This window comes from Carica papaya, chromosome 2 (assembly GCF_054855325.1).
Source record: "Carica papaya isolate Zhongbai chromosome 2, ASM5485532v1, whole genome shotgun sequence".
Classification (NCBI taxonomy): Eukaryota; Viridiplantae; Streptophyta; class Magnoliopsida; order Brassicales; family Caricaceae; genus Carica; species Carica papaya.
The window spans coordinates 6,409,145-6,436,723 of NC_142310.1; the positions used below are offsets into that span (position 1 = coordinate 6,409,145).

The following is a 27,579-nucleotide window of genomic DNA, read 5'->3' on the forward strand; positions in this document are numbered from 1 at the left end:
TAAATGCCGTCTGATCTCTGGGCGGGGGCCCCACTGGAATTTCCTGGCGTTTCGGCCCTAATCCATCAATGTCTCCGGGGCGTGTCGGCCCAGCTCCAGGAACTTACGAGCATAGTCCGACACTGTCATATTTCCCTGGACCAATTGAGCAAACTCCATCTCCTTTAGATGTTGGATGTGTTTAGGGAGATACTCCGCATGGAAGGCCGCTAGGAACTGCTCCCAAGTAACTGGTGTAGGCAGGGTGGCCTGCTTGAGCTCCCACCAGCGTACTGCTTCCCCTACCAGCATGTAGGAGGCAATGGCAGCCCTCTGCTCAGGAACTACTCCCAAGGTCTCGAAGGCTCTCTCAGTCTCTGCCAGCCAATATTGGGCCTCTTCAAAAGAGGATCCCCCCGCAAAAGTAGAAGGGTTCAGTCTTCTGTACCTCTCTATGAAGCCGGGATCGATCAAGGAAGGAGCGGGGTCCCGAGGTAGAGGGACTGGGACCGGCTGAGGGTGAACTGGGGGACCCTGTGGTGGAACCTGCTGATGCGGTGGGGGTACTGGAAAGTGCTGTGGCGGCGCCTGCTGGTACTGTGGCTGTGGTACCGGGTCGTACCGCGGCTGTGGTGCCGGTTGGTACTGTGGAGGAACAGGCTCCTGCCGGGGTGGTACGGGATCAGCCTGCTGTAGTGGGGGCTCAACCTGCGCTAGCGGAGGGGGTCCGGGTAACTCCCTTCTCTCCTCTTGCCTTCGCTGGGCAGCTACGAGAGCCTCCACCATCTCATACAGTCTGTCAAGGTCCTCCCGAAGTGAATTATCCTGAGCCGCTCGGTTTAGTGGGGGCCTTCCTCTCCTCATTCCCGTGTACCTGCATTCACAAGGAATGATTGAGTAACGATATATCGGTGAGTATTTATCTAAGGCACTATTGTGTAAGGGATGGGTCCGAGGAAACGCGGGTCTGATACCAACTGTAACGACCCCGGAAATGTGAAAATGAAATGAGTATTTAAACACATAAAATGCGGAAGCAAGATCAAAATTTCAGTTAACATCCCTTACACGAAAACCAAAAACGTACTTAAAATATAAAAGATTAAACTAACTAAAAGAGAAACTCGAAAATAAAACTATGAGTATGACTATAGAATCTCTAAGCATCCCCTTCGTCGTCCTCCTGCGGAACGGGCTTGGGAACCATGTCTTCCTGATCTGAAATGGTTAAATAAGGAGTGAGCTACACTAGCCCAGTAAGAACATCACGATATCTCACCGTCACGGAGGTAAAGGTGGGTAGAAAAACACAAAAGACCAATGGAGCATGATTTACAACAAATCTTTTTATTTATGATAAAACCTTTACCATCCACTTACCTCGATGGAATTCATGAAACAATATAAGAAAAACAATGACATTATCACAATCATGGAATAATATAAGTTGTAAAACATAGCACTTATCACGCCTTTTGTAATTCAATCATTATACCACATATCCTTTTCTCATTTTCCAGCCTACTAGTATCCATGGGGGTCCATAGGGGTCCCGCTACCCGTTAACCTTTAACATTCATAATCAGTTTCCAGGGCCGTCCCCATACCCCGTCCGGTATGGGCGCCAAAACCATAAACCTCAATACCCCGTCCGGTATGAGGGTGAAATGGGCCGTCCCCATACCCCGTCCGGTATGGGCGCCAAAACCATAAACCTCAATACCCCGTCCGGTATGAGGGTGAAACGGGCCGTCCCCATACCCCGTCTGGTATGGGCGCCAAAACACATAAGATCTCCATGCCCCGTCCGGCATGTGAGACCACAATCCCGGTAGGGTTCCCTACGGACCCGGTCCGTCCACCATCTCCCAGGATATCTAGTCAGGCTGACCCCATCATACAATTATCAGTCTACACAATCTTTCATTTTCCTCTTCCTCAGTAAGCATTATCAATTCACATTTTAAACAAGCAAATCGTAATTCATGCCAAACAGACAACATACGGTATCAGTTTTTTTCAGTTATTCAACCCATAACCAATAAAAACGTAATATATGCACACGAAACTATAAAATAAACACATCAAACCTCATACTGGATTTAAAGCTGTAAAACAGGCCAAATAACAGTAAATCATCAATCACACTAGACTCGGGCTCCATTAGCAACCTTAAGCAATTTTACACATTCGTTAATTCAAGAAATACCATTTTATCATTTTGAACTTTAATACCGTGATAGGAAATAGGGTGAGGGGTCCTTACTCGTTTTCGGGGTCCGAACACGGCTTTGCAGTGCGCTTGCAGGCTATCCCTAATTTTCCCTGAATTTTCCTCGGGGAACTGAAACGCACTACTGGTACCTGCACGTGTTCCAAAAAAATCCCAAATTAGGCTCAGGGCCCCTTTCGGCCCAAATCGCAACTCCGGCGACGGCGCCGCCGCTGGCGGCGGCGAGTCTCCTCGAGTTGGCTGTTTTCGGCCGTTTCCGGCCGAATTCGGCCACACTCGCATCGGTCCCTGTGAGAAAACAACCCTAGGGCCCTCGGGGGGCCAAAAAATCACGGAAAAAACGGAGCTTACCGGCAGCGGCGCTCTCGGGTGCGGTGGCTCTCCGGCGAGGTTCGTGTTTTGGTGATTCGGCTCCGGTCAACCTGTAGAGAAAAGAATGGTGATCACGGTGACATAAAAATTGCATCAAACGGAGGCCGGGAAAGGCCTCATCGGAGGCAAAAACCGAGAGGGGGTGCGGCGGCGCCGCTGGCCTTCGGCCACGTATTCCGGCCGTTTGGCTGGGATTTTGGCTCCGATTTGGCCACAAGAGGAATCAACGTGAAAAAACGAGTCGGGGGTATGAAATTTACCTCGATCGGCGGTCGAAAATTTCCCCGGCGCGGCGGCGGGCGGCGGCAGCCGACTTCTGGTTTGTCTTCTCCGGCGAGCGGCAGGCGGCTAGGGTTTGTGGTCTGGTGTGGGGGTTCTATTTATAACCCCTTGCCTTTTGATCTCAGCCGTTCATTTTGTTTTAATCTGGGCCGTTCGTTTTTGATTGAATCTGGGCCATCCGTGCGATTGCATCTGGGTCGTCCGATCGCGCGATTGATCTGGGCCGTCCGATCGCACCCACGCGGATCACCAACGTGGCCCCTTTTCGGAGCGACGTGGTCTTGCCACGTGGCAGGCCCCGGTTGGCCGGGACTGCTGACCGGGCCTGCTGACGTGGCTGCCGACGTGGCCCTTTTTTTTTTTTTCCTCCTCCTTCTCGGTCCGGGCGCTACATAAAACAAATATCAATGTATTACTTTCAAAATAAATTTTTATGTCATCATTTGTTCGCTATTTATAAGTTAATTTAATTGTTTCAAGATGGAGGATTTCCATCTAAACCTTGACAATTTTTAAATTAGCTAATTCAAAGTACAAATCAAGTCATACTTAGTTTTATTTAAAGAAAAAAACGTCAAATAAACACTAGCAATAATAAATAAAATCAATAAAATATTATTTTACATAAGGATGCTATCATGGTTTTCTTAAATATAATTTTGTTAATATTATAATTTAAATCAAACTATGAAATCTGGTTTTTTTTTTAATATAAAAAAATTATATTAAATTTTTAATTAATTATAATAATTTCAATTTAAAAAATATATTTATCATAAAATATTATGTTTACTTAAACACGTAATAAATTTATTGAAATTTAGTCAAACTTGATCGTCATAATTTTATCAGCATAGATAAATTAAATTTTTTATCATTATCAAACATTATAAAATAATAATTAACGATTTATAATACGTTCATAAAGTAAAAAATTATACATATGTGAATGAAATTCAAAATCATAACATTTAAATAGAATATAAAAGTATTAATTACCAGACAATTACATTATTATTGGTGTAAAATTCAATCATTATATCTTAAACTGAATTGAGTATAAATATGTATACGTATTTCATAAGTTGTAAGTCAAAATTCTTTAAAATAATGCTTAAAATTTTAAAATAAATTAAAGCATTCATTCAAATGGATATTAATAAATCTGCAGCTTACAAGCGCGTAGCCTCGTGGCTAGGCTTATGCGCCGCGATTAAAGGCTGGCAGTCATGAAATGGATGCTGTCAGTATCCCAAGTGTAAGAGAAGCGAGAAAACCCAATAAATTAATTGAAAATAATTATTTTATGAAAACATTTATAATAATTACTTTATAGAAAAATTATTTATTTAATTTAACATATATTCAAATGTGAATAATTCATTTCTATAGTGATGCAGAATTGAGTTGTAAAATATATGTTACTATTTTCATATTTTAAGATTAATTAAATGTATAATTTTTAAAAAAAAAAACTATTTTAACTATAAAAATAAAGAAAAAAATCACAAATAAAAAAACAAAAAAATCCCTTAGTACCCAATTAGTAGGGCACATGAGGTGTAATTATAGTAAAAGTAAAATAATTTTATAATAACTCTATCATATATTATATTCACGATAAATATAAAAAATTTATAATTTTTATTTTTGATTAAATAAAGTGTAAATCTAAAAAATATTAAAATATATCGAGACATAACCTAACATGATATTTACTAAAATGAAGAGAAATAATCTGAATGAAATACTCTAAACAAGTTTAAAATATTCAACGACTCCTTCGATCTCTACACACACACACACATGAAAATGATCAACTAGTTAGTTATATAAATATAACTGTTGGTTAACATATTTTAAACACTCTCTTACTTTCATACCATAATATAATTTAAGAATATAATATAAATATTGGATGAAAGTATAATAACAGTAAATGTTGCCCATGTACCCATGACCAACACGAAGTACTCTTGCTTTTTTATTTTAATATTTTATTTTCTTAAAGTCATTGAGATTTTTTTTCTTCCACACAACTTAATCCACGAATTTTAATGTATTTTTTTTAATATTTAAAAATTAGTTCCGGCTCTTATTTTTTATACGAGTTGATTATTTATATGTTACAGAATTTAAAAAACCTCAGATTCTGATTTTAATATTATTAATTATATTTTTAAAATATCAATTTAAAAGTTTGATATATTAATTAAATATTTAAAATATCTGCAAATGGATCCACTGGTTCCATTTGAAAATCCCGTTCATGTGTTTATATTCGACGTGACTAATAAAATTGGTATGATTCAAATTCTAATTCATATATATATATGAATGCTGGCTATCTAGAAAATTAATTAAATAATACATCTTTAGTCCAATTTAATATTTATTTTTTTATTGATAAATAAGAAAATGAATTCATATTTATGAAATTCAAGACATGAACTAATAAAGTTTATTTAATTAATTGTATATAAAAAATATATAAATTATTAATAATTTTTACATATTACATGATTAAAATATATTACTTGTTATAAGGAGACTTTTAATTACATGTATATATATATATATATGTAGCAGTTTTTTCAACCATGGCCGCAAATGGGCACTAAATGCCAAAATATACCCATACTGATTCATGTCGTGTTCTTCAATTTTCTTGGCTTAAAACATGGTTGGAATTGATTTGAAAACAAGTTAAGCCTCCAAAACCATACTAATTATATATATAAAGACAGACTATCACCACCGCCAGCCAGCCTGAATCAAAATTTCTTCCTGTGATCTCTAGTTATAATTAGTTTATATGGATCTGGTCAACGAAATTAACAATCACAAAAATTATACAATCAAATTGCAAATAAAGAATCACAATTAGGTCCCTTAATTTTTTTAAAAAATAATAATTTGTTAATGTAAATATTAGATTATTATTTTTTGAAAAACAATTACACCCAAAATTTATACATTCTTATGTGATTTTCGTGTAAAAATAAAAGATTACAATTTTATTCCATAAATTACTAGTGATTTTTTGTTTTTGTTTTGTTTTGTGGCTACAGTTGGTACTTATAATTTCATAGTGCAATTGCAAAATTGAAATGAGAAAAAAATTAGGTCAAAATTGCAATATAGTCTATAGTTTAATTTGAATAAATTATTGCTCATGGGAAAATCTCTACATGCCTTTGCCTATAAAAAGGCTTCTAAAACTCACTCATTCTTGTACTTCAAAGCCTTAAAAGCAAAAAAAATAAGGAAGTGAAGTGAATAGTTTGAAATGGAGAGGTTTGCCATCTTAACTACTCTTCTACTCCTCTATTTAGCCACTTCACTTGCATGTCCTCATTGCTCTATTCCGAAACCTCCTCCCCCGCCAACTGAGGTCCCCTGTCCTCCACCACCACCACCAAAACAAACACCATCACCACCGCCACCACGATCACACCCACCACCACCACCGAAACAAACACCATCACCTCCTCCTCCACATGTAGTCCCCCCACCACCACCACCACCAACACAAACACCATCACCGCCTCCACCACGAGCACTCCCACCACCACCACCGAAACAAACACCATCACCACCTCCACCACAAGCACTCCCACCACCACCACAAAAAAGAATACCATCACCACCTCCACCACAAGCACTCCCACCACCACCACCGCATACACCACCAGCCAGACATACTTGTCCAATTAACACGCTTAAATTGGCAGCTTGCGTGGACCTATTAGGCGGGTTGGTGCACATCGGCATCGGCCCTGAAGCAAAACACGCTTGTTGCCCGGTGCTTCATCCCTTAGCAGATTTAGATGCTGCACTTTGCCTTTGCACCACCATTAAGGCTAAGCTCCTCAATATTAACCTCGTATTGCCTATTGCTCTTGATCTCCTCGTTAATGATTGTGGCAAGCATCCTCCATCTTCATTCAGATGTCCTGCTAATTAATAAAGGTATATATATATGTGTGTGTGTGTGTGTATATAGTTAATAGATACATAGAATCATGATCACTTTGACTCGTACAGGTGGTATATATATATATATATAATATTTGTTTTTCTATAAGTTTAAAACAACTTATTGTTTTAAAGTTAATTAATTATTTTAATCAATTTGATTGGTATATGCATGAGCATGCATTTACACACGTAATACACACACACACACACACACATTGCAGATATTTTTCTGACTTTTTTTTTTTTTGTTGGCTTAAAATTATGCTGCAGGGGAAGTCAGCTTTGATATAGATATGAAGAATAAAGGAAGAGTTTCTATTAATCGCTTCAAGTGAAATTAATTATTGTACTCTTCAGACGCATTTAGCAAGAAAATAATTAATTTAATGTGCCAAAAATAATTATCTTTTTTTTCAAGGCCTTCATTTCACAATTTAGTGAAATTGTATTGTTGGATGTACCTCTTCATTTTATTAAAAATTAATTATAAACAACAAATTTTTATTTTAAATTATTTACCATTATAAGAACATTTGTTATCTATAATTATTTTATCTTATTGACTGGTTAACATTTGAAAGTTTAAATTAATTTAATTGAACTACTTCTTTTTTGTGTTATATCATTCTAATTATAATTAACTATATATATATATATATATATATATTTATACCCAAATTGGATCCGATTGATTGTCTCGTGGGTTACCATGTGACTGGGCCTATATAATTTATTTTTCTTAATCTTATTTTATTTTGAATTGTATTTAAATTTTTTAATTAATTTTTTAAACAATTTAATTTCTAAACTTAAAAATAAAAAATAAAAAATTGGAACAGATAACATGTATAAAATTTATAATTTATAATTTATGATTTTTTAAAAATAAATATATGAGAATAAAATTCTAAATGCACGGTAAAAAAAGTGTGCTTATAGAAAGAATTAATTTTAAATAAACTTTGAAGTTATAACAGCCCCGAAAATTCAAAAAGAAATAGATATCATAATTTGAGTGCGGAAGCGAAATAAAATGTTGAGATTAAAATTTCTTACACGATAACTCAAAAGAACTAACAAACATCACAGAACAAATTCTCTAAAAGAAATACGAGAAATGAAAAAAATAAAGAAAATTATAAAATATCTAGCATCTACTCATAGCCTTCTTGCGGATCGGGCTCGGGAACTGGGTCCTCCTGATCTGAAATGGTTAAATAAGGGGTGATGTACACTAGTCCAGTAAGGACATCACACTATATCGCCGTCACAGAAGTAAAGGTTGGTAGAAAATCAAAACAACCAATTGAGTAGTAGATTTAAACTAATACATTTATTTAAAATAAAACTATTTACCCTTTTTCTTACCATTGGCGAATTTATGGAAACAAATTATAGAAGCAATAATATCATACAGATCACAATTTCATGCATAATCAGTAACATAAAACATATCATAAATTGGTATTCATTAACAATAACTAATCATCACTGTTTTTCGTTTCACCAACCGACTAGTATCCATGGGGATCCATAGGCGTGTCCCCGCTATACGTGAACCATTTTTCTTAACAATCTTAATTCCAGACCCGTCCTCATACCTTATCTGGTATGAGCACCAAGACATTAAACCTCAATACCCCGTCCGGTATGAGGGTGAAGCGAGCCGTCCCCATACCCCATCCGGTATGAGCGCCAAATGACCAAGTCATTTTGATGGCCAGGAAGTGGGAAGACTTAGTGAGTCGGTCAACAATTACCCATATAGCATCATGTCCCGATCGTGCCTTGGGTAGTCCCGATACGAAGTCCATGGTGATATGTTCCCACTTCCACTCCGGAATCGGTAAAGGCTGAAGTAACCCGCCCGGGCGTTGATGTTCTGCTTTGACCTGCTGACATACCAAACATTTAGATACAAAGTCGGCTATATCTCTCTTCATCCCATTCCACCAGAACCGAGGTCGCATAGTTTGGTACATTTTCGTACTTCCTGGATGCATGGCGAACCTTGAACTATGGGATTCTGTCATGATGTCTCTTCTTAACTCACTGTCGTCTGGGACACACACTCTGTCCCTGAAACGAATCAATCCGTCGGCAGAGATCTGAAATTCTGAGTTCACTCCCTGTTCTGCATCCTTCTTGCGGGTTACTAGGGCGGGGTCGATTGACTGGGCTTCCTTTATTCTTTGGATTAACTCGGGTTGGACTGCTAGATGGCTCAAACATGTGGCCCTCTTCAGATCTCGCAGTCGAACCTGCTGCGTGGCCCCAATGGACCTGCATTCTGAAACCATCAGATGGGCAAGGGTGCCTGCACTTTTCCTGCTGAGGGCATCGGCTACTACGTTGCCCTTACCTGGATGGTATAGGATGTCACAATCATAGTCCTTGAGGAGTTCCATCCACCTTCTCTGACGTATGTTGAGATCCTTCTGAGTGAAGATGTGCTTCAAACTCTTATGATCGGTGTAGATTTGAAAGGTCTCTCCATACAAATAATGGCGCCAGATTTTCAGGGCGTGTATGATTGCGGCAAGCTCCAAGTCATGGGTAGGATAGTTCTTCTCATGATTCTTTAGCTGTCTAGACCCATATGCTATAACCTTTCCATGCTGCATCAGGACACAACCCAGACCCAGATAGGAGGCATCGCTATAAATTGTATACCCTCCTGATCCACTCGGTAGAGACAGCACGGGTGCAGTAGTCAGTCGCTTCTTCAATTCTGAAAAACTCCTCTCGCAGTTCTCATTCCATTCAAACCTTGCATTCTTCTTTGTGAGTCGGGTTAGAGGAGCTGCTAGACTAGAGAACCCTTCAACAAATCGGCGGTAATAACCTGCCATCCCTAGGAAACTGCGAATTTCCTTAACTGTTGTCAGCCTTTCCCAACCAAGTACCGCTTCAACCTTTTCGGGGTTCACCGACACCCCTTCCTTCGATATAACATGTCCTAGGAAGGCGGTTTGCTCGAGCCAAAATCCACACTTGTTCAACTTTGCATACAACTTCTTTTCCCTGAGTACCTGTAGGACTTGGGCAAGATGACGAGCATGTTCTTCTCTACTTTTTGAGTAGACTAAGATATCATCGATGAACACGATGACAAATTGATCCAAGAACTCTCTGAAGATTCTGTTCATTAGATCCATAAAGATGGCCGGGGCGTTGGTTAGCCCAAACGACATAACCAGGAACTCGTAGTGTCCGTACCTGGTTCGGAATGCCGTCTTGGGGATATCCTCCGCTCTTACCTTTACCTGATGGTAACCTGATCGTAGATCTATTTTAGAAAAGATCTGTGCACCCTGCAACTGATCGAAAAGGTCATCAATCCGAGGAAGAAGATATTTGTTCTTGATTGTTACCTTATTTATCCTTCTGTAATCAATGCACAGTCTCAACGTTCCATCTCCCTTCCTTGCAAAAGTAACCCCGGCACCCCATGGGGAAACACTGTGCCTAATGAAGCCACTGTCTTGTAGCTCAGTGATATGTTTCCTTAGTTCTTCCATCTCGATGCGACTCATTCGGTAAGGAGCTACTGAGATGGGCTGGGTACCTGGCTGTAAGTCTATGGTGAACTCGACCTCCCTGTCCCTTGGTAGACCGGGCAGTTCATCCGGAAATACGTCTGAAAAGTCTCGGATTACTGGAATCTCTTGGATACAAACTTCTTTCTTGGGTTTACCATGTACCACGTCCGGGTCTGCGTCGGCATCCTTCTGGGTAAGATTGTAAACTCTGCCCTGGATTGGAGGCCTCCCTTGATTCTGGTTTCTAGGGCACTCCCTCGCATAGTGCTGGGCACTGCCGCATATGCGACAGGTGTTGTTGAGGCGGTAGCAGGGTCGGTCCCCATGATCCCTGCCGCAGTACTGGCAGATCTTCCCACGTGCTGCCCCCATAGCCTGAGGAGGGGCCTGAACGGCAGGCCTGGGCCTCTTACTGGTTGGACAGGCATGGTAGGCGCTGGCTTGCGGAGCGGGGCTGAGGGTCGGGAACTTCCCGCTAGCTGAGGGCGGGTGTCGAAGCTCCTTTCTATGATCTGCGCCTTTGCCAGGACTGCCGAATATGTCTCGAGCTCCATCACCAATAAGTGCTGTCTGATCGCCGGGCGGAGGCCCCACTGGAATTTCCTGGCCTTTCGGCCCTCATCCAACAATGTCTCCGGGGCATGTCGGCCCAGCTCCAGGAACTTGTGGGCATACTCCGACACTGTCATATTACCCTGGACCAATTGAGCAAATTCCAATTCCTTTAAATGTTGGATGTGTTTAGGGAGATACTCCGCATGGAAGGCCGCTAGGAACTGCTCCCAAGTAACTGGTACAGGCAGGGTGGCCCGCTTGAGCTCCCACCAGCGTACCGCTTCCCCTACCAGCATGTAGGAGGCAATGGCAGTCCTCTGCTCAGGAATTACTCCCAAGGTCTCGAAAGCTCTCTCAGTCTCTGCCAGCCAGTATTGGGCTTCTTCGAACGAGGATCCCCCTGAGAAGGTAGAAGGGTTCAGTCTCCTGTACCTCTCTATGAAGCCGGGGTCGATCAAGGAAAGAGCAGGGTCCCGGGGCAGAGGGACTGGGACCGGCTGAGGGTGAACTGGGGGACCCTGTGGTGGAACCTGCTGATGTGGTGGGGGCACTGGAAAGTGCTGTGGCGGCGCCTGCTGGTACTGTGGCTGTGGTACTGGGTCGTACCGCGGCTGTGGTGCCGGTTGGTACTGTGGAGGAACAGGCTCCTGCCGGGGTGGTACGGGATCAGCCTGCTGTAGCGGGGGCTCAACCTGCGCTAGCGGAGGAGGTCCCGGTAACTCCCTTCTCTCCTCTTGCCTTCGCTGGGCAGCTACGAGAGCCTCCACCATCTCATACAGTCTGTCAAGATCCTCCCGAAGCGAATTATCCTGAGCCGCTCGGTTTAGTGGGGGCCTTCCTCTCCTCATTCCCGTGTACCTGCATTCACAAGGAATGATTGAGTAACGATATATCGATGAGTATTTATCTAAGGCACTATCGTGTAAGGGATGGGTCCGAGGAAATGCGGCTCTGATACCAACTGTAACAGCCCCGGTAATTCAAAATGGAAATTATATTATAAATATTAAATGCGGAAGCGAGATCAAAATTTCGGTTAACATCCCTTACACAGAAACCAAAAACGTACTTAAAATATAAAAGATTAAACTAACTAAGAGAGAAACTCGAAAATAAAACTATGAGTATGACTACAGAGTCTCTAGGCATCCCCTTCGTCGTCCTCCTGCGGAACGGGCTCGGGAACCATGTCTTCCTGATCTGAAATGGTTAAATAAGGAGTGAGCTACACTAGCCCAGTAAGAATATCACGATATCTCACCGTCACGGAGGTAAAGGTGGGTAGAAAAACACAAAAGACCAATGGAGCATGATTTGCAACAAATCCTTTTATTTATGATAAAACCTTTACCATCCACTTACCTCGGTGGAATTCATGAAACAATATAAGAAAACAATAACATTATCACAATCATGGAATAATATAAGCTGTAAAACATAGCACTTATCACGCCTTTTGTAATTCAATCATTATACAACATATCATTTTCTCATTTACCAGCCTACTAGTATCCATGGGGGTCCATAGGGGTCCCGCTACCCGTTAACCTTTAACATTCATAATCAGTTTCCAGGGCCGTCCCCATACCCCGTCCGGTATGGGCGCCAAAACTATAAACCTCAATACCCCGTCCGGTATGGGCGCCAAAACCATAAATCTCAATACCCCGTCCGGTATGAGGGTGAAACGGGCCGTCCCCATACCCCGTCCGGTATGGGCGCCAAAACCATAAGATCTCCACACCCCGTCCGGCATGTGAGACCACAATCCCGGTAGGGTTCCCTACGGACCCGGTCCGTCCACCATCTCCCAGGATATCTAGTCAGGCTGACCCCATCATACAATTATCAGTCTACACAATCTTTCATTTTCCTTTTCCTCAATAAGCATCATCAATTCATTTTTAAACAAGCAAATCGTAATTCATGCCAAACAGACAACATACAGTGTCAGTTCTTCAGTCTTTCAACCCATAATTAATAAAACAGTAATATATGCACTCGAAACTATAAAATGAACACATCAAACCCCATAATGCATTTAAAGCTGTGAAACAGGCCAAATAACAGTAAATCATCAATCACACTAGACTCGGGCTCCATTAGCAACCTTAAGCAATTTCACACATGCGTTAATTCAAGAAATACCGTTTTATCATTTTGAACTTTAATACTGTGATAGGAAATAGGGTGAGGGGTCCTTACTTGTTTTCGGGATCCGAATACGATTCACAGTGCGCCTACAGGTCGTCCCTAATTTTTCCTGAATTTTTCCCGGGGAACTGAAACACACTAACGGTACCTGCACGTGTTCCAAAAAAAACCCAAATTAGGCCCAGGGCCTCTTTCGGCCCAAATCGCAACTCCGGCATGGCGGCTCCGCCGTGCTCCGGCTCCGGTGCCGCCGCTGGCGGCGGCGAGTAGCCTCGGGTTGGCTGTTTTCGGCCGTTTTCGGCCGAATTCGGCCACACTCGCATTGGTCCCTGTGAGAAAAAAACCCTAGGGCCCTCGGGGGGCCAAAAAATCACGGAAAAACGGAGCTTACCGGCGGCGGCGCTCTCGGGTGCGGCGGCTCTCCTGCGAGGTTCGTGTTTTGGTGATTCGGCTCCGGTCAACCTGTAGATAAAAGAATGGTGATCACGGTGATATAAAAATTGCATCAAACGGAGGCCGGGAAGGGCCTCGTCGGAGGCAAAAACCGAGAGGGGGCGCGGCGGCGCCGCTGGTCTTCGGCCGCGTATTCCGGCCGTTTGGCCAGAATTTTGGCTTCGATTTGGCCATAGGAGGAATCAGCGTGGGAAAACGAGTCGGGGGTATGAAATTTACCTCGATCGGCGGTCAGAAATTTCCCCGGTGCGGCGGCGGGTGGCGGCGGTCGGCCTCTGGTTCGTCTTCTCCGGCGAGCGGCAGGCGGCTAGGGTTGTGGTCTGGTGTGGGGGTTCTATTTATAACCCCTTGCCCTTTGATCTCAGTCGTCCATTTTGTTTTAATATGGGCCGTCTGTTTTTGATTAAATCTGGGCCGTCCGATCGTGCCCACGCGGATCGCCAACGTGGCCCGTTCAGGAGCGACGTGGTCTTGCCACGTGGCAGGCCCCGGTTGGCCGGGACTGCTGACCGGGCCTGCTGACGTGGCTGCCGACGTGGCTTTTTTTTTTTCTCGGTCCGGGCGCTACACTAATTCTCTATTTTTAGTGCGATTAATTTTAAAAATTAGGCAATTTCTTAGTTTAACCAAACTTATTTATTAACACAATGATGATAGGGAGATATCGTAAATTTTTCATATCTACATATTGTGCATGAAGACCATGCACAGACGAAAATTCCCTCCATATATATATATATATATATATCCAAAGGTTTCCTTTTATTTAAGAGTTAGTTAAGAGTATTATACAAAATTCTAAGTTATATACCAAGAGAGGAAGGCAAAATTAAGCAATACCCACTTTGGTCAAATTGTATATTTTCATATATTAAGTCGATTAAAATTAGTTTTTATATTTTAATCACTATATTTTTAAAAAAATTCGTATCTATTTTTTTTTGTAATATTTAGGTTCGAAATTTAGCTCTAAATTAATTTTAATATTTTAAAATATATAAAAATCTATTTTTTTGAAATTAATAAATTTTAATTTAATGTAAAATTGTAGAAAAAAATAGGTTATGGATGAAATTGAAAATAATTTTGAAAAAAAAAGAGGTGAAAATTTGGGTTCGGATGATGTTTTTGAAAGAAAAAAATTAAAAATTAGGGATTAGAATGCAATTTTGAAAAATTTTACCACGTAGAACTGTCCAGTCAGCAGTCTCGATGAACCGGAGCGTGCCACGTGGCAAAACACACTGATTCGATGCCACGCCGGAGGCCACGCTGGCGATCTGCGTGCCCTGCGATCGGACAACCTAGAAGTCTTCCCATGCACATGACGGTTCGGATCCGTTCCCTCCTCAGGTGCGATCGGACGATCACGATCAAACACGATAAACAATCCAGATTTGTTTCTTCCTTAGACGCGATCGGATGGTCGAGATCAAACGCAATGAATGACTCAGATTCGTTTCCTCTTTAGGCGCGATCGAATGGTCGAGATTAAACGCGGTGAATGATCCAGATTAATGCAAGATGGATATAAATATTTCATATCACACAGAATTTGAACCCTAGCCGCTAGCCCCCCGCTGGAGAAGAAGAACCAGTCGCCAGAGAAAGAAGTCAACTGCTGCCCGTCCCCGCTCCAGAGCTACCTCCGACCGCCAAAAAAGGAAAAAATTATCCTACCCGCTCGAAATTTAATTCCAAGCACCCCCTGTGGCTATATCAGAGCAAAACAAATGATGGGTGAATCAAAAATCGTGGGCAAAGATCGACACCGTCGTCGCATGCAAAATCTGTAACCGCCTCCAATGAGCCCCTTCCTGTTTCCCATTTCGTGCGATTTTTTCAGCATTGTATTCACTGTTATGTTTTCTACAGACTGACCGAAGAAAAATATCTAGCTGCGAAGGTGAGCCAGCGGAGCCGCTGCATTGTAAAATCCCATCGCTGGCAGGTTTTTGTTTTTTAATTTTTTTCGGTCAACCGAGGCCCCCTAACGTGTTTTCTTGCAGGAATAGATATAAAACCAATAGAAATTGGTCAAAATCGGCCAAAAATGGCTAGGCCGAGGCAAACCGCCGTTGTGGACAGCGGTGCCGTCACTGGAGCACGGTGGTGCCGTCGCGTTGGAATCCCGAAATTGGCCGAAAAAAGATTTTAATATCGATTTTGGGTTTTTTGGGGGTATTTTTAGGTATGTGAAGCATGTTTTTATCTCCACAAAAAATTCAGAAAACTTGAAAATTGCCAGTAGGTGCATTAAAAAGTTAATATTTCAAACATTGATTCGGCTAAAAATCCCTCACCTTACTATCTCTTATGAAATTGAAGTTTAATGATTGATAATATGACATTTTGTATAATTTAAAAAATTTTGAGAATAATTACAGGTTATTAATGGAGTCGAAACTGGTTAGTTATTATTGTTTATAATGTTTAACCGATTGTTCGATTTTACAGCTTTAAATGTATGACAATATATTGAAATTGGTAAAATGATTCAGTTGTATTTCCTTAATGTATGTATTGTTTGTTTTGCGTGATTTACGGTTAATGTGTCAAAGTAAAAATTAAAATGTAAATGAAAAATTGCTTAGTTAAGTGAATAAGTGAATGATTGTCTTATTGGATATCTTGAGAGATGGTGGACGAACCGAGTACATAGGAAATCCTATCGTGAACGTTACCTCATACCGGACGGAATATTGAGGAATAATATTTTTTTGTACTCATACCGGACGGGATATAGAGACGATTCACCCTCATACCGGATGGGGTATCGAGGGATGATATTCTTGGTGTTCATACCGAACAGGGTATGAGGACGACCAGTTAGTTGATAAAGTTTAGATATTGGTTCACGTGTACTGGGGCATCCCTTGGACCCACATGGATACCAGTAAGCAAATAGAAAGAAAAAGTTATTATTCTTATCTACTTGAAAATGAGATTATGATGTTATTTGAGTTATTGCCTCTATAGGTTAGTTTTGAAAATCTCGCAACAGTAAATATGCAATAAATAGTTTTATTTATGATAAACAAATTTACTTAATTTAAGAGCTCAATTGGTTATTTTTATAATTTTTACCAACCTTCAGTTTCTGTATCGGTGAGTAGTGTGATATTATTACTGGGCTAGTATAACTCACTATTTCATTAACTATTTCAGATCAATAGGATTAAGATCTAAATCCCGATCAACAAGAGGGTTGTGAATAGTTTACTACCTGCACTCCCTTCAAAAGCTAGTGAAGGTCATTCTAGGATGCTCAGTTATTTATTTTTTATTTATTTCTTTAATTTTCGTTTATTATTTTAGAAATGACATTCCCATAGTCCTATTGGGTATTTTGAACTATTGTATAAGGAATATAAACCCTCACTCTATTTTTTCGCTTCAGTATTCAATTTATGATTTTATTTTCTTTTAAGTTTCAGAATTTTATTATTGGTATCAGAGCTGCGTTCTTCGGAACTATTTCTTACACAAAAACTTAAGGAAACACCAAAAAATAAATTATCACTCAACCATTCTTTGTGAAAGACAGGTACATACAGATGAGGAGAGGAAAACCCTTACTAAACCAAACAGCTCGAGAGGGTTCGCTTCAAGAGGATATTCACCGACTCTTTGAAATGTTAGAGAGACTCATTGCTTCCCAGTAGGTTCGTAAGGAAAGGAGGGAGCTACCTGGCCCTCTCCTGCTTCCACAGTTTGAGTCACTTCTATAGCGGGAGGATCTTGATCCACCTCCATATAACCCTGCTTCTCCACAATACCATCCGGTACCACCACAATATGGTCCGGTACCCCTCACCGCATCACCTGGCACCACCACAGGACAATCTGGTACCTCCACCATATCATCCAGTACAACCACAGGGTCACTCGGTCCATCCCTAGCACAATCCAGTCCCTCTTCCACGGGACCTAATTCCACCCATGATGGATCTAGGCTACATTGAGAGGTATAAAAGACTAAACTCATCTACTTTTGTAGGGGTATCCTCCTTTGAAGAGGCCAAGTATTGGTTAGTTGAGACAGAGAAGACTTTCACGACTCTTAGGGTGGTTCTCGAATAGAGAGTTATACTTTTCACCTATATATTGGTGGGAGAGGCAGATAGCTGGTGGCAGTTCAAGCATGCCACCCTGCCCGTTTCAGTCACTTGGGAATAGTTCCTGATGGCCTTCAATACAGAGTACCTCCTAAAGCATCTCCAACATCTGAAGGAAATGGAGTTTGCACACCTAGTACTGGGTGATATGATTGTGTCAGAGTATACCTAAAAGTTCCTAGAGTTGGGCCAGTATTCCCTTGAGAGCATGATAGATGAAGGCAGAAAGGCAAGGAAGTTCGAGTGGGGACTCCGTCCTGAGATTAGACAGCAGCTGTATATGTTCGAGCTCAATACTTACTCAGCCATTCTAGCCAAAGCACAGATAGTGGAGAGAAACCTTCGCATTTTTTCTCCAGCAGTGGGGAACCTCGGGCCCCCGGTTTCACACCACAGACTAGCACCTGCTGTACCTATTCAGCAGAACAAGAGACCTAGTCTAGTGACTCAGGCTCCTCCTCAGATTTCGATAACAGGACGCGGTAGGACTTGCCAGCACTGTGGTAAGAATCATGAGGACCGACCCTGTTATCACCTTAATAATACTTATCGTATATGTGGGAGTGCCCAGCACTATGCGAAAGAGTGCCCAAAAAATCATATCCAGATCATACCTCCTATCTAGGCCAGAGCTTACAACCTCACTCAGCAAGATACAGAAGCCAACCCATACGTGATACAAGGTACGTACACTTTTTGTAGTCATCTTGCACATATTTTGATTGATACTGGTACCTCACATTCATTTGTCTCACATACGTTTACACCAAACTTGAATGTATTATCTGAAAGACTTGATTCTGTATTATTTGTGTCTACCTCTAAGAGCAGGACACTATTAAAGAAGGTTATATACAGAGCTTGTATCATAGATATAATAGATAAAAAATTGAGTGTAGACCTGATAGAGATTGACACGGGAGACTTTGATATAATTCTGAGAATGAACTAGTTACCGGTATATCATACCACTGTAGATTGTTTTAACAAGAAACTTGTATTTAACCCTCTTAATGAAGAATCATTTGCAAATTAATAAATTTTTTAAACATTATTCCCTCATGGAAATTTTTGGATTTCAAAGTGCTTTAACTCGGCTGTTTTCTCTAACTAGATAAACATAAGAATGAAATTTACATCTGAGAGATTTTGGTAGTTCGAGACTTCCTGCATGTGTTTCTTGATGAACTACCCAAACTGTCTATGGATAGAGAAGTTGAATTCACCATAGATCTTCAACTAGACACCCAACCTATCTCGGTTGCCCCTTACCGTATGAGCCGTGTTGAGATGGAAGAGCTGAGGAAACAGATCGATGAACTGCAGGATAGTAGGTTCATCCGACATAGTGTGTTCCCTTCAGGTGCTAGAGTCAAATTTGCAATGAAGGAAGATAAAACATTAAGGTTATGTATTAACTACAGGGGACTGAACAGGGTCACGATCAAGAACAAATATATCCTCCCCAGGATCAATGACCTTTTTCATCAGTTGCAGGGTGTCCATGTCTTCTCTAAAATAGACTTGCATTCAGGTTACCATAAGGTAAAGATCAAGGCAGAAGACATTCCCCAAACAGCTTTCTAAACCAGGTACGGATATTATGAGTTCCTGGTCATTCCATTTGAACTAACTAATGCATCAACCATCTTTATGAATTTGATGAATAGGATTTTCAGACAATTCTTAGATTAGTTTATTATTGTATTTATCGATGATATCCTAATCTATTCAAAAAATAGAGAGTAACACGTTCACCATCTTACTCAGGTTTTGTAGGTTTTTAGAGAAGAAAAGTTGTATACAAAGTTGAGTAAGTATGGGTTCTGCCTCGAACAGACTACCTTCCTCGAGCAGACTACCTTCCTAGAGCACGTACATATCAAGGAAAGAAATGTCATTGAACTCTGAAAAAGTTGAGGTAGTGTTTGGTTGGGAGAAATTGACCTCGATCAAAGGGATTTGTAGCTTTCTAAGAATGACAGGTTATTACCGCATGTTTGTAGAAGGATTTTCTAGCTTAGCTGCTCCTTTGACCTAGCTTACAAAGAAGAACGTCAAGTTTGAGTAGAACGAGAACCGTGAAAAAAAAATTTCAGAACTAAAGAAGCGGTTGACTACTGCACTTGTGTTGGCCTTGCCGAGTGGGATAGGTGCATATGCAGTTTACAGTGATGCCTCATACTTGGGGTTGAGTTGTGTTCTAATACAGTATGAGAAGGTTATAGCCTATAAGTGCAGGTAGTTGAAGAGTCATGAGAAAAATTACCCCACCCACGATTTAGAATTTGCCACGATTATCTACGTCTTAAAGACTTGACGCTATTACTTGTATGGGGAGACTTTTCAAATCTATACCGACTATAAAAGCTTGAAACACATATTCACTCAAAAGAATCTCAACATGTATCAAAGACAATTGATAGAACTTCTCAATGATTACGATTGTAATATTTTGTATCACCCGGGTAAGGGCAATGTGGTAGCCTACGCACTCATCAGAAAAAGTGCAAATATGTTAGCTTACCTAATGGTTTCAGAATGTAGGGTAATAGGGGCCACACAACAGATACGACTTCAAAATTTGAAGAGAGTTACATGTTTGGCCTACATGACTGTTCAACATGAGTTGATATAGAGAATAAAGAAAGCCTAATTCGCCGATTTCACCCTACCAGCTCTCAAGAAAGATGCAGAATATGACGTAAATTCTGAAATTTGAGTCTTTACCGATGGGTTGCTCAGATTTCAGGACGGGATGTGTGTTCCATGTGAGAGTGAGCTGAAAAATGACATCATGACAAAGGCTAATAGCTTAAAATTTATCATGCATCCCAGAAGCACTAAAATGTGTCAAAGTATATGACCCCGATTTTAGTAGAACGAGATGAAAAGATAGGTAACCGACTTTATTTTCAAGTGCCTAGTGTGTCAGCAGGTCAAGGCAGAGTATCAACGCCTAGGTAGCCTACTTCAGCCATTACCGACTATGGACCGGAAGTGGAAATACATCACAATAGATTTCATGACATGATTGCCTAGGGCACGCTCGGGACATGATGCCATTTGGGTAATTATTGACCGGCTCACCAAGTCTTCTCACTTCTTGGGCATCAAGATGATTGACCCCTTGAACAAGTTAACATGAATGTATATTTGAGAGATAGTCAGGTTACATGGAGTGCCAATGACAGTAGTATCCGATAGGGACCCCAAGTTCACTTCTCGGTTCTAGTCTAATTTTTAACAAGTCATGAAAACACAATTGTCTCTTAATACCGAATTCCACTCTCAGACTGATGGACAATAAGAAAGAACGATACGCACACTGGAGGATATGCTTCGAGCTTGTGTTCTTGACTTCGGGTTCATTGGGATGATCATTTACCCTTAATAGAGTTCATCTATAATAACAGCTACAAAGCAAGTATCGGCATAGCTTCGTACGAGGCATTATATGGCTGCCCATGCAGATCCCCGATCTATTGGGAAGAGATGAGTGATAGGAAATTGTTTGACATAGATATTGTGGAGGAGACTACAACTAAAATAGTTAAGATCAGGAAGAACATCCAGACGGCTTAGAGTAGGCAGAAGAGTTATACGGACACCTGGAGGAGAAATTTGAAATTTAAGAAAGGTGATCGAGTGTTCCTCAAGGTCAACTCTTTCAAGGAGATCAGTGGGCTTTGCAAGAGGAGAAAACTAAATCTCTGGTTTATTGGGCCATTTGAGATCTTAGATATAATTGGTATCGCCGCCTACAGACTGACACTACCTCTAGAACTATCCAGAGTGCATAGTGTGTTCCATGTGTCCATGCTACACAAGTACAACTCGAACCCCTCTCACATCTTATCCCACGAACCCCTTTCACTTCAGGAGAATATGTCCTATGAGGAGGTACAAGTGGGCATTGTAGACCAAAAGAGTAAAGTACTTCGCAACTGAAAAATTTCCTTCGTTAAGGTCCAATGGCAACATCACACACAGAGAGAGGTCACATGAGAGTTAGAATCAGACTTTAAAGCTCAGTATCCCCAACTGTTTGATTAAGTGTGAGGGAGACAAATTTGAGGGACCAAAGTTTTTTTAAGGGGGGAGACTTGTAATACCCGGATCCAGAATTTGGTCTGGAATTAATTTTAACATTCTAAAATGTATAAAAATATATATTTTTTAAATTAATAAATTTTAATTTAATGTGGAATTATAGAAAAAAAATAGGTTAGGGATGAAATTGAAAATAATTTTAAAAAAGGGTGATTTAGGTTCCGAAGGTGTTTTTGAAAGAAAAAATCAGAAACTGGAGGTTAGAATGTAATTTTTAAAAATTTTACCACGTAGGACTGCTCATTCAGTAGTCTTGACAAACCGGAGTGCGCTGCATGGCAAGACAAGCTGACTTGGTACCATGCAGGAGGCCACGCTGGCGATCCGCGTGCCCCGTAATCAGACCGCCGGAGGTCTTCCAGTGAGCATGAATAATCCGGATCCGTTCCCTTCTCAGGTGCAATCGGATGGTCTCGATCAAACACGATGAATGGTTCAAATTTATTTCTTTCTTAGGTACGATTAGACGGTCGAGATCAAACGCGATGAACGGTTTAGATTCGTTTCCTCCTTATATGCGATCGAACGGTGAAGATTAAATGCGATGAACAAACTAGATTAATGTGAGATGAGTATAAATATTTTGCATCATACAGAAATCGAACCCTAGCCGCCATTCCCCCGTCGGAGAAGAAGAACTAGTCACTAGAGAAGGGACCCAACAGCCGCCCACCGCTGCACCGTAGCCACCTCTGACCACCAAAAATGGTAAAAAATCTTATACCCACTTGGAATTCGATTCCGAGCACCCCTGTGGTCATATCGGAGCAAAACAAACGACGAGTGATCCAAAAACTACAGGCAAAGCTGCGGGCAAAACTCACAACCGCCTTCGATGAGCCCCTTCCCGTTTTCTATTTTGTACAACTTTTTCATCATTGTGTTCACTGTTATATTTTTATAGATTGACAGAAGAAAAACACCAAGCCGTGAAGGTGAGCCAGTGTAGCTGCCACACTGAAAAATCCAACCGCTAGTAGGTTTCTATTTTTAAATTTTTTTGACCAACCGAGACCGCCTAATGTGTTTTCTTGCAGGGATGAGTATAAAACCGGTCGAAAAGGGCTAGATTGAGATATGGAATTTTAAAATTGGCCAAAAAAGGATTTTAACACCAATTTTGGGTTTTTATGGTATTTTTAGGTATGTGAAGCGTGTTTTAATCTTCGCAAAAAAATTCAGAAAATCCGGGGACCGCTAGTAGGCGCAGTAGAAAGTTCAGTATTTTGGACACCGATTCGGGTAAGAATCTCTCACCTTACTCTTTGTTATGGAATTGAAGTTTAATGATCGGTAATATGACATTTTGTGCAATTTAAAAAACTTCGAGAATAATTACAGGTTACTAATGGAGCCGAAATCAGTTAGTTACTATTGTTTATTCTTGTTAATATTGTTTGATTTTACAACTTTAAATGCATAATAATATACTGTAATTGGTAAAATAATTAAGTTGTATTTCCTTGATGCATGTATTATTGTCTTGCGTGATTTATGGTTAATTTATGAAACTAAAAATTAAAATGTAAACGGAAAATTGCTTGGTTAAGTGAATAAGTGAATGGTTGTCTTACTGCATATCCTGGAAGATGGTGGATGGACCGGGTACATAGAGAACCCTACCGTGAACGTCACCTCATACTGGACGGGATATCGATGGATGATATTTTTTAGCGTTCATGCCGGACAGAGTATGGGGACGGCTCAATTCACTCTCATAACGGAAGATGTATTGAGGAATGGTATTCTTGGCGCTCATACCGGATGGGGTATGGGGACGGTTAGTTGATAAAATTTAGATATTGGTTCACGCGTAGTAGGACATCCCTATGGACCCTTAGAGATACTAGTAAGCAAATAGAAAAGAAAAGTTATTTTTTTTGCTCACTTGAAAATGAGATTATGCTGTTGTTTAAGTTATTATCTCTATAGTTCGAGTTTGAAAATCTCGCAATGGTAAGTATGCAATAAATTGTTTTATTTATGATAAATAAAATTACTTAATTTAAGAGCTCAATTGGTTTTTTTTTATGATTTTTACCAACTTTCAGTTTCTGTATCGGTGAGTAGTGTGATATTATTATTAAACTAGTATAACTCACCTTTTTATTAACTATTTCAGATCAAGAGGACCAAGATTCAGATCCCGATCAATAAGAGGGTCGTGCATAGTTTCACTACTCGAACTCCCTTCAAAAGCTAGTGAAGATCGTCCTAGAATGCTCAGTCATTTACTTTTCGTTTATTTTTTTTTATTTTCGTTTGTTCTTTTAGAAGAAACATTCCAATATTCCTATTGGATATTTTGAACTATTGTGTAAGGAATGTAAACCCTAACTCTATTATTTCGCTTCCATATTCAATTTATGATTTTATTTACTTTTAAGTTCCAGACTTTTACATTTTTGATCTTTAATGCACATTAATATCTTATTGTAAGTATCACGCTAATTTAGGTTAGATACGTGTTACACTCTGATTGAATCAATATCCACTTAGATACTGTACATATGATGACATAATATTTAATATGATAAATTTTAAAAATCTAAAAAGCCATTAACTAGTTCGAATAAAACAACTGGTTTGAGTTGGTTTGGGTCTAATGGTTCCTAAATTTTTAAAACTAGCTACATCAAATATCATATCATCACACACATGACATATAACATATAAAATAATTCAATCAGAATGTAATATGTATTTAATTTAAGTTCATATGTCACTTCCATTGACGGTGTTAATATGTAACAAAGATAGATTAAATCAATTTTTTTAAAAAAATACAACAAAAAATACTGTAAAAAAAAATTATATAAATGAATTTGAATATTTTTAAATAGCATAGAAACTAATTTAATATTCTGGCCTAATTATAAATAAATGAAGATAAAAATCTAATTAGTGTAACCATGATTAAATCTAAGATTATGGAGCTAACCAGCCTATCCTCAATTAGTTAATCAACCTATCCTTTATGTGGGGTTTACGCGATATGTAATGATATCAAGAATGAACAGTGACATCGATCTACAAGAAGCTCAACAAATGCTTAAACAAATAATACTGGTGTCATTTGGTGATACAAATTATTATTGTGACAAATAAATTGATTTTGGTTTGAATCATTAGCAGAAATAATCAAAAAATATATATGTTGATGGTTTTATAATGTTTAATTTCATGAAACTAATAACTTCATTCGGTAATGTTTTTGTGAGATTGCAGTAATAAAATTAAATTTTATATACACGATTATGTTTTTTTAATTAGAGTAAATTACAACAGAATACAAAAAAAAAAAAAAAAAAAACTCAATATAGCCTTATATCATTAAAAAAAAAAGTTAATTTATAATTTTGATGATCTAGATTTTGAATATATGTACGCGTGTGTGTGTGTGTGTAGGTCTAGAGGAAAATATGACTCTATTATTATTCTATTGTAAATTTGTAATAAAAATATGTATATTATTTAAATTAAATGTTCTTGATAAATAAAAAATATCCATTAGACATTCTCAAGACAATTTGTTAAACTTTGATGTAAAAAAGTTTCAATCATATTTAAGTATAAAAATAAATCAGTATTGAGGTAATTAAGAAAGTCTAAAGTAACAATTAATATCACAAAATTTAAAGCAAGGGAAAGTTGTAATTAGATTATGGGGTGAGCCGTGCCAAATCCTACCTAGTAATCCAAATTTTGATTAATTAAGAAAAATTAAAGTGATAATTAATATCATAAATAATTCTCAAAATTTTTGGAAAAAAAAAAAAGAAAATCTACTAGTAAAGGATACAAATTTACTTATATTATCTGATTTTTTTTTTAATAAAAAAAATTGGTATTTACCCTCATTTTTAATATTTCTAAAATATTTAATATTTAAATTTCAAAATATTGTAATCGGCGGCTAATTTATGTTGTAGGTTGGAAATTACTTTATGGAAATGCTAGTTTTTATGTTAGACCAAAATGGTATTTTTTTTTTTTTTTAGTTATCAATTGACAAAATATAAAGTTTTTTTTTTGACTAATTAACAAGTTGCTCTTCCTCTCAAGTCCTATATAAAAAGCAATCTCATGAACTCTAAACTCACACAGCCACTCACTATTTGCAAAAAACATAATAATAATAATAATAAAAAGTGGGTATTTCTTTTACACATAAAAATGACAAAACTTCCTCGAATCACTCTTTTCTCAATCTTTATTTTCATTCACTTAGCCTCTTCGCTTGCTTCTACCAAACCGCCCAAAATTCCAAAAACACCACCACCACCATATAAACCTCTAAAAGCACCACCACCGCCTCATAAAATACCACCAACCATCGCCCCAATGCCTTCAGTGCCACCACCCACACCGCCATGTTTACCAATTTCGCCACCAATGGTACCACCATCAAAACCACCAACTGTACCAATGCATCCACCATCATCACCACCGCCACCATTTGCACCAACACGACCTCCATTAGCACCACCACCATTTGCACCAACAAGACCTCCATTAGCACCACCACCGTTTGCACCAGTATCACCACCATCACAACCACCAACACCACCACCATTTGCACCAATTCGACCACCATTAGCACCACCACCGTTTGCACCAGTATCACCACCATCACAACCACCAATATCACCACCGCAATCAACACCACCAATGCTACCACCATCGCAGCCCCTGCCACCACCTCCATCACCGTCACCACCACCGAGTGGAGGAACGTGTCCAATTAACACACTGAGACTAAGGCTTTGTGCAAACATATTAAGTGGGCTAGTGCAGATCATAATAGGACCACGTCAAGCATGTTGCCCAGTGATTCGAGGGCTAGTGAATGTAGATGCTGCTGTGTGTCTTTGCACTGCCCTTAGAGGAAGAATCATTAACGTCAATCTCTTATTACGTGTTGTCACTAGGGTCATGGTTAATGATTGTGGCAGGAGCTTACCACAAGGCTTTCAATGTCCAGCAAAACTATAAGGTATACATTTAGTTTCTAATTGCAATATATTATATGACACACACATATATATCTATATATATCTAATTTAAATAATAATATTATTTAAGCTTATTAATGCATAAGCTAGAGCCAAAAAGAAAATATACGTCAATTTCCATACCTGTGAATAGAATTTTCCACATAATACTAGTCTAATTTAATTTATAATATATAGTATGTAATTTATTGTAAAAACTATAGAAATTAATCTCTTTCATTTCTTCCAATTTATTTATGTTAATGATGTTGGTGCAGGGCTGGTTGCAGTCAGTGTATTTACAATAATACGGAGAGAGCATCTAATATACAAATTCGATGTCTGCTTCAACAATAAAACATATTTAATTTAAAGCACTATAAATGTCTTTAATAAAAAAATTTCTGTATCTTCCCCGGAAGAAGGGTCTATATAAAATATATGCTATTTAAAAAATGTTCTTCAAATATTTCATTTCCTATACGCATCCATTTTTTCAAATGAATAAATTATTAATAAAATGGTACCATAGGATAAAATCAATACAAGAAGATTATTACGTTATAAGTTGAAATTTTTATGAGATATATGTTATAATTCTATCAACTAAAAATTTTATTAAAATTAAAATTGTGCCATTAAAGATTTTAATTAAACGTCACAACTATGTTAACCAATTAATAGTTCTATTGAAATTAAATTTTTTTAATTATTATTATTTTTAAAATTAATTATCATATTAATAATTCTAAAATCTGCCCAATTAAAAATTTTATTAGATATTGTGATTATATATTCTATAT

At 39.1% G+C, this 27,579-nt stretch overlaps 2 protein-coding genes across 2 annotated transcripts; both read left to right on the forward strand.

The window, feature by feature from the left end:
• Positions 1 to 6,088: 6,088 nt before the first annotated feature.
• Positions 6,089 to 7,358, forward strand: LOC110825034 (uncharacterized). The gene is made up of 2 exons (XM_022055500.2): positions 6,089 to 6,838; positions 7,118 to 7,358. The coding sequence occupies exon 1, from the start codon at positions 6,156 to 6,158 to the stop codon at positions 6,831 to 6,833; it is 678 nt and encodes a 225-aa protein (XP_021911192.1). The 5' UTR covers positions 6,089 to 6,155; the 3' UTR covers positions 6,834 to 6,838; positions 7,118 to 7,358.
• Positions 7,359 to 25,888: 18,530 nt separating this feature from the next.
• Positions 25,889 to 27,343, forward strand: LOC148268708 (uncharacterized). The gene is made up of 2 exons (XM_088212970.1): positions 25,889 to 26,778; positions 27,055 to 27,343. The coding sequence occupies exon 1, from the start codon at positions 25,959 to 25,961 to the stop codon at positions 26,775 to 26,777; it is 819 nt and encodes a 272-aa protein (XP_088069096.1). The 5' UTR covers positions 25,889 to 25,958; the 3' UTR covers position 26,778; positions 27,055 to 27,343.
• The last annotated feature ends 236 nt before the right edge of the window (positions 27,344 to 27,579 follow it).

Coding starts and splice junctions, on each gene's coding strand:
- LOC148268708 (XM_088212970.1), top strand. CDS start 25,959: ATGACAAAACTTCCTCGAATCACTCTTTTCTCAATCTTTATTTTCATT.
- LOC110825034 (XM_022055500.2), top strand. CDS start 6,156: ATGGAGAGGTTTGCCATCTTAACTACTCTTCTACTCCTCTATTTAGCC.